Below are 8,337 nucleotides of genomic sequence, written 5' to 3'. Positions count from 1 at the left end.
GGTATTATTAATTTGTTCTACCAAATGTTGTTTCGAACCAAAGATACAGTGCATGTCTGACGAAATCCCGAAAATTTGACTTCTTTTTCTATTTTTTCTTTTCCATTTTTTCTTTTCTTTTTCGTTTTTATTAACCTTTTTTTTTGCTATGATTGTCATGTTATATTTGATATATGAATATTTAAAGTGTCAATGATTAAGTGCTATCTTTAAACGGAACAGAACTGAATACCCAATCGTGAAGCGTATTTTTAAAATTTGCCATTTAATGGACATATCTTTGACCATCTTTTATAGAAACGCTTCCTAATAACAGGTATGTATGTTCGAAACTACCTCAAACAAAATCTGAGTTTTCACGCCACTTGATTTTGAAGTAATTAAAATAACATTTACGAATATATATGTATATCTACATGGACTGTATATCTGTCCATTAGGACGAGATTGAGCGGATTTGTAGTTATGGAAAATAGGATTTTTCTTCTGTTGTTTGAAAGTCTTGCCATTCTGAGGTAAAAACTTATAATGCATTATTTACTAATTTTACAATTTACGAAAACTATTTTTATAAAAAAAAATGTTCCATTGAAATAGTAAAACATTTTTCTGTTGCATGTGCCATTTTAGACTTTACACAAGTCCTCTTTCAAAAATGGTTTATATTGTTAAATTTTAAAACAGTTTGCTTTTAAAAAAAAATCATTTATGAAGGAATTAAAAAGACAAAAACTTGTCGAGTCAATGAACTTGATGTTAGTTGGCTTTACATCTTACACTACAGTTTATACAGTTTACAAAAATTGTGAATTATGAATCAGGAATAAATATGGTAAACACTTTCAACAAATACACCTGATTTTGATGGAAGCTGACATTGAGGTAATTATGCAATATTTTTCCACGACCATAGATGATATTTTCTTATGGTATAACTTTTTTTCTTTTATTATGAAGTTTTTCATCTGGGAATTTTTGCGATTACTACAAGCAGTGCAAAAAATCTAGATCCATTCAAGATCAATATTCCATTGGTTGTGGGTATTATGCGAGTAGTCGATGTGTATACTATAGGTATATATATGTTTTTAAGTACCAAAGAAATAATAAAAAATCCTAACTTCTGTTTCTACTAATATAAAGTATGTATAATGTCGATTCCTAAACAAAATATAATTCAAAAAGCTGGCTTGTATTTTCAAACTGATGAAATTAATATGGTTTTAGTCTTTGCTTATGACGAATGAAGCTATTTTTACTCAAACCACATGTGACATTGCATAGCTTTGCTTTCATATTATTTAATTGTTGTGACGGTAATATGCCAGTTTGTCTTATGTTACATTCTAAGTGTATTCGTTAAAATTTGAAATAATTATTTCCGAAAATTAATTCCAAAATAGGTCGCTTTCTACTGAACAAGTTTGAGCAATACATGTTTCAGATTAAGTGCATCACTGAAACTCCACCTAAATAGATACAATGCCTCGAGTATAAAAACAAGAAGTGTTTTTTTTTTTTAACGTGCATTAAATACTTCAAATTATTGTGACCTTTAATCGATAACAATTGCAAGATTTTTTTAAAGTATGATGAAAATATTTTAGTATAAAGCTTCCATCACAATCCTCATTAGATAAGAAAAGAGATCAATGGTAAAGGAAAGCTATTGACCAAACTATACGACAAACGCGATGACTTTTCATTTCGTATTCGTTGTCAATTTTCCTTCATCTGTGGCAACATCCCTTCAGCACCCGCGGAGCGACTCAGCGGGTGTTCCTAAGAAAGCAGAAGACACTTACACCGCCGGTGCACCTGATATATGCTTCCAGTTTTCAGTGAAGTCCGAGTTGCTTATTTACTTCTTTTTTTTTTTTTTTTTTTTTTTTGGTCCATGGAATACATTCCTTTCAATGCAAAAAGATCGAAAAGAAATCCATGCAATCATTTCTCACTTAAATCAACCAAATCAAGAACGAAACCTCTGGGAAAGTGCTGATTTTATACACGATCTATATGTTTAAAAATTCGACAACCCACTAACAAAGACTAACTAAAACAGGTGATTTGGCCTGAATTTGTTTTTTAATAAGAAATAAAAGTGGTGGATTGTTTGACATACATGAATCACTTGTCTAAATTTCATAAAGACAGCTACCTCAACACTGAAAAATAAATACTGTATTAATCTCTGGGATATGAATAATTTGTCAAATGACAATTTTATGTCCAAATACATGATACAATATTTTATGTCTGAATGTTCATATATGATTATCAAGATAATTTATCATTTAATACATGTGTAATAGTGTATGTATGCATTCAGATATAAAACTCAAACATACTTAGGAACATGTTTGGAACGGAAATGTTGTCCGGGCTATACAGGAGCAGGCTGCTCTCAAGGTATTAAGTTTACACATTTACTCCTTGTTAAAAATAATTTTGATCTGGTGTGCTACAATGTACCATTTCGTGCAACACACAGCTCGTCTTGTCATAAAAATGAATAAAGTAGCCATATCAAAATGATGTAAATAAATTACTGCATAGGTTTCAATATTTCTTCATTTCGACAATTTATTATCGGTTTTCCAGCATTATTGGACCTGTCAATCAAAAAAGTGGTGTCGCTTCTTAACAACGCGCCAGAAAGCTATTTAATTTCAACAATACAGCCTAGGTAGTGTATTTTTCACCCTTGTTTAGAATATATTTAAACATGTTGTTGATGCTTGACAGATGTACTGTCAGAGGTAAAGACTACCTTTGCAATAAGTTCTCTAACGGCTCTAACGAAGATCACATACATGTAACCAAAAATATATAAGCTTTAATGCAAAATGCGTTTTTGTTAAATGCACAAGGCTATGCAAAATACGAAATCTTTTAGATATATGTGAATATCCATCTTGCAACACTCTTCTATATAATTGAATCGACAGCGTTGATCATACGCAGAATTGATTGATGTTTACACTTAGCTTCCGATTAACAGATTGGAACTGCATATCAAAATGTAACAAAGAATATTTCGAAAATAATTCTACGACCCTGTTTTTATCTAATCACCAAAACATGCTGTCCTGTAAAGCTTATGGTTTCACACATGACTGGCCAAAAGTATAGGGGAAAGCTCAACCGATCGTTGTAGCGCCCAAAGGCGTTTAAAATTCAAATTCCTTCTTTATGAATCGTTATTAATTAGTTAAGTGAATGATTTTTTTTTTTCAAATCAATTTTCATGAACATTTAGGAGGTAAGTTTCGATATTCATGACTTGCTTAGTAACATACAATCGAACCTCGATGTATCGAACTCGGAAGAGTCGAAATCTCGGATAACTCGAACTAATTCAAAGTCCCAGCAAAACTCCCCTTACTCTAATACAATTTTATCTCGGAGGATTCGAACTCGGATGACTCGAACTCGTATTATTCGAAATCTCGGATAACTCGAGGTTTTGTCCGTCAGTCCCCTCCATAGGACTTCGCGGTTAATTAACCCTGATGTCAAAAGTCAACTAATTAGTCGGAAAACTGTTTGCTTTATTACAATCATGATTAAAGTGTGTTTTTACAACGATTAGCGTGCCTTTTTAAATTATTTGTTGACACTCGTCATGGCTTGATAAATCCAAAAAATCGCGTATAGTGAAAAGAAACGAATTTTATTGATCACACGTAGTGATATCGGATAATTCAATAAAAGTTATTACAAAAATACAGACGAATTGTTTTAAAAATATGTATCTGAATATTTAATTAAACATCAAACAGACGATATTAATTACGAGTATTTCAACAACTCCATTCGTTCCGCTAGTGAATCTCAAATTTTATCGTATTAATGTAGGGCACATGGTAAATGACGAATCTGTGAGGTTTGCAAAGCAGCATGTTATGAACTTATTACTTTTCGACGTATAAAAAAAAATAAAAAGACAATTTCTCTTAAGCACGCGACGCCGTTCAATATTATCTTCCGATATGAAACGCTAGTCACCACGGAGAATCCTGTACAGTGACAAACACATATACATGTATCAGCAAAACAAGTGATGTAATTGCAGAAACAATCACCGACCAAACTATTTCCGGGTTATGCTCGACCTCGGATGACTCGAACCTCGGATAACATGAACGATTTTGCCTGGTCCCTTCGACTTAAGGCGATTCTCTTTTAGGTATAAATAGAACAGTATTTCAAGGTCTACTTTAAAAATGTTTTTATCTAGAATTCGACAAAAGGCGATTGTTAAAAGGATTAATCTTCTATGTTTTGTACTTGACAGAAGATTATAATTATTGATAAAACTTATTATGTCATATAAAGTAGAGTGTCACCATGATTATATCAAGTACACTTGAATGACAGATGTGATGTTTTAAGCGTAAAATTTCAACATTTATTTTAACGGAAAACTGTCAATACAATTCGTTGATTCTGTATACTTTGACAACAGTTGTTTTTAGTAGAGTTTTCTGTTTTCATAGTGTATGATATTGAATGTACTATTTGAAATCTAAATTGAAGAAGTTATTGCAAATAACTATTGATGACATGGGGTGAATATTTGAAAAAAAAAGTTTTCATTTAGTTTGAAAAATAGTTCACACATGTTTTATCAGTTATACAATTACGCCCAAGTACGTAAAAGTCATAAAATAGTTCATATGTATTTTGACAATGTTGTGTTTCAGCACTCTGCTATGGATCGACAACATGCCCAAATGGAGGAACCTGTTTGAAACCAAATAATTGTTTGTGTGCGTCTGGATTTACTGGACAAAACTGTGAAAGTAAATGCATTTGAAAGTTGATGTGCATTTGAAATTATTGTGTTCATGTAAACTGCAAGCAGTACATACATACATATAAATTCTTTTATAGTGAACAAACGTTTTATATTGTATAGACGTTGAACATATAAATGTAGTCAATATAATATTCTAGTCTAAATCAATCCAAATTTAATCTCTCGATGAGGTCAGACAGAAATAGTATCACTATCTAATGACGGAATATAGACTAAAAAATAAATAATTCTGTAAAATAATTATACATGGTAACTGTTAGTGTAGTTTACATTATTTCTGATACTCAGATTAAAGATATGTTACTGATAAAACTGGATGCATGACTATCAAAATATGTTTACTACGTTGGAAAATATCATGTAAGCTATAGTCAAGCCATTTAAAACAGCTAGTTCTTATATAAGAAACGAATCTTCTTGTCGAATGATGCGGAATTATCATGTGGTGTAAATTGATTTTGTTTAAAATTGAAATATTTAGAATTTACAATTTTTTTTATCTACTTTCAAATTCTGTTTGTAGCTGCTTGCTCTTCTTTTAATCGTTGGTGCTGGCCGGGAACATGTGGGCGCAATTTATACGCTAGGGACTGCGATTGTATGACAGGATTCAGAAGAGAATACAATGGAAAATTTGCAAAGTGCCAGCGTAAGTCTTCACGAGGATTACAATTCAATTCAATAACCATTAGCTGTTAAATTTTCTGTTCCAGATTTGCAATAAATCAATCAATAAAGTATATGATGTTTTTCTTGTATCCTGTTTCACTTTTAACAAGGCGTATGTTGACCTTATAATTGCTCAAGTATTACATTAAGAAGATAATTGTTAATCAATGATGGAAGAAAATGTCAGTATAAAGTTAAAAACCAACCTTATGTATCGATCAATTTCAGATCTACATAATTCATATAGTTACTAAAAAGAAAGTTCAATGTATATTGGGATGTTAAGTAGTAGTCTTTGAGATACACCTCAAACATATTTTTGTTATCAAGTTGCCTCAAAGGTCTTTATGATGAAAACTAAAATTATTCTTTACAATTCATCTGCTACTAGGAGATATTATTGAAAATGCAACCGTTTCTATTGCATCTTAGTATCATTTACAGAGTTTCCCTTTATTTTGAATTCTACGGAACATTCTTTATATTGTTTATCCCCTAAAATAAGGATTGCATGAAAAACTTCTGTTTACTATAAAATTTTAAACAAAACATCAAAAATAAAAATATATAGGCTTTTAACTATTATACTTTGCTTGATTCTTAACTTGAGAGCTACTTAACCTTTGAAGAAAACAAAACTGGTTTAAACAGTTGTTGTTCTCAATCTATAACATTCCCTATTCTAGTTTTAAATCAACCTATGTTCAAAAAGATGCATGATTCTTTATTAATTGCTTTTGTCTCTCGTAAAATTTGCCGCTAGATTGTAATTCGAAGAAAAAAATGAAAGGCAATTTTAGTAATTGTGCTTGATGTTAGGATCTTAGATCTTTAAATAATTGTTCAAGGTAACAGGACACATATATTGTTATATTTCAGCAATATCTACTCCAAGTATAACTACCTGCAGGGTTAGAGCAATTTCAAGCGACAGAACAGAAACATCATCACATGAAGGCGCTTCTGAATGCTCATTACAGAATGATTTTTACGGCAGATTTGAAGTCCACCATTTCATACTTGATATCGGAGGTGTATACGAAGTATTTATCAACAACAATACAATTAAAAACAGACCGCCATATGTTTCAAATGAGAACTTTGGAGTGTCTGAGGTTTCCATAAGTGTCCACAAGCACTCTTTGGATGGTAAGAATAATGCTGATCCTTATTCAGAGTAATCAAGGAAGCCAACATTCTAGCGGAAATCACACGAACGCATTTTTATGACAAAGATAAGACATGGAAAACAATCACAACAACGAACGTAAAGTAACTAATACACAAAAAGTAGCAAAAGTAAACGAGCAACATAGACGCCACTAAAAACTTGGAGCATGGCAAGGCATTGGTCAATTGTTAGAACAATAGTTAGTTTTGTGGATTGTGGAGAAAATAGTCAATGTGGATAGTGTCGAAATGTTGTAGTATTACACGTAAGACTATACTTCCTCTTATATGAATTTAGGGCATCATTTGATTGTCACTATCGGAATTATATTTTATAAAATTTCAATGAATAAAAAACAATATTTTTGGTGAGATGGACTGTTGAATTATGAGTTTTTTTTTATTTTTTCCCCAGCTTAACACCTACGAGCGTAGCGCTAAGAAGTTGGTTTGATTTAGGATTAGTATGCTGCAACTACGTTGTTCACTTTTCAACGAACTTATCGTTATTTACTCCGATATAAATATTTGATTTTTCAGGGTCTAAGGTACTCTTATTACAAAAGAAGTTAATGGGCGACAAATATCCATTGAGTATAAACCGTGATTATACCGGAAATACAAAAGTTTCTGCAAATGCAAGACTTGTAAATGGAGAAAGGTATGAAATACAATATCAACACATTAATTGTTCAGTCTGAGTATATATAACCGGTGAGGAAGTACGTAACATGCCTTTCTACTTGTTGACCTTTTCGGTACCATAATCGATTGTTGTTGCTTTTATGTTGTTGTTGTTGAGACATCAAAATCTAAGTATATGGCATAAACGGGAATAAACTAAACAATTGAAAAGAAGAGAGCAAACAAATAAACCTGAAAACACCACAAACTCTGTAAAAATACGTATGTTATGTTCCACAATCTACACCTCTTATTTTGAAAGTAGATAAAATCCTGTATGTTTCAAGTTTAATGAGTTGGCAATCTAATAGAGTATCTCATCTGTTAGATAGAAACATCATATTGAATGTTGGTGTGGTGTCCCCAAGAAAGATGTTTACTGTTGGAAAGTAAAATCTATCACACTTATTTTTTGTATTTATTTTGCAAATGTCTGCAAATTACCTTTTAAATCTTTGATAATTAAGTTGGTTTAATTTTCCAAATCTTTCTTTAGAAGACAGCATTCACAGCCACGGAGTAGAACAGATTTGGCAACTGTTTGAAATTCAGAATATTTAAAACATGTGCATTTATTTTTTTTTTTCAGACTTTGCGTTACTTTTAGTATGAAAGGAGGGGGATTTTTAACTTCAAAAACTGTAAACAATGTTGAAACTAAAATTCCGTATGATAAAACAGAAGCAACAAACAAAACATTATGTTATATATATGACAGAGCAACGCCAATACATTGTTCCGAGAAAGGAAGCTGTAAAAACGAGCCCCTTAAATTATCCACACGGGTTACCAACTCCAGGAAAGTACATGTCAAAATTGATGGATGGATAGATCCTCTTCCTCCTATTATCGCTAATTCATCTTTTTTAGCATCTGGTATTAAAAGTTATACTATAGACGTTTATGAAGTGATAGCCTCGAGTCCTGAAACTCTTATGAGGGATCAGTCATCAAAAGGAAAGGAAAACATAAGTATTGAGTCCATCGGG

At 31.7% G+C, this 8,337-nt stretch overlaps 1 protein-coding gene across 1 annotated transcript; it reads left to right on the top strand.

Moving 5' to 3' along the window:
* The first annotated feature begins 323 nt into the window (after positions 1–323).
* On the top strand, positions 324–8,337 carry LOC148607364 (uncharacterized). The gene is made up of 8 exons (XM_088544697.1): positions 324–515; positions 958–1,074; positions 2,333–2,412; positions 4,710–4,808; positions 5,349–5,474; positions 6,374–6,643; positions 7,205–7,325; positions 8,219–8,337. Exons 1-8 carry the CDS (start codon positions 466–468, stop codon positions 8,229–8,231), a joined length of 876 nt encoding a protein of 291 aa, XP_088400823.1. The 5' UTR covers positions 324–465; the 3' UTR covers positions 8,232–8,337.

Source organism: Perna viridis, chromosome 9 (genome assembly GCF_037379345.1).
Source record: "Perna viridis isolate PV_CMFRI_1.1 ecotype Kerala chromosome 9, ASM3737934v1, whole genome shotgun sequence".
NCBI lineage: Eukaryota > Metazoa > Mollusca > Bivalvia > Mytilida > Mytilidae > Perna > Perna viridis.
Note: the sequence above shows the minus strand (reverse complement) of the source record. Positions and strands in the feature narration are given on the sequence as shown.

Coding starts and splice junctions, on each gene's coding strand:
- LOC148607364 (XM_088544697.1), top strand. CDS start 466: ATGGAAAATAGGATTTTTCTTCTGTTGTTTGAAAGTCTTGCCATTCTG. Junction 1,075..2,332: donor AGTCGATGTGTATACTATAG/GTATATATATGT, acceptor GTATGCATTCAG/ATATAAAACTCAAACATACT. Junction 4,809..5,348: donor TACTGGACAAAACTGTGAAA/GTAAATGCATTT, acceptor TTCTGTTTGTAG/CTGCTTGCTCTTCTTTTAAT.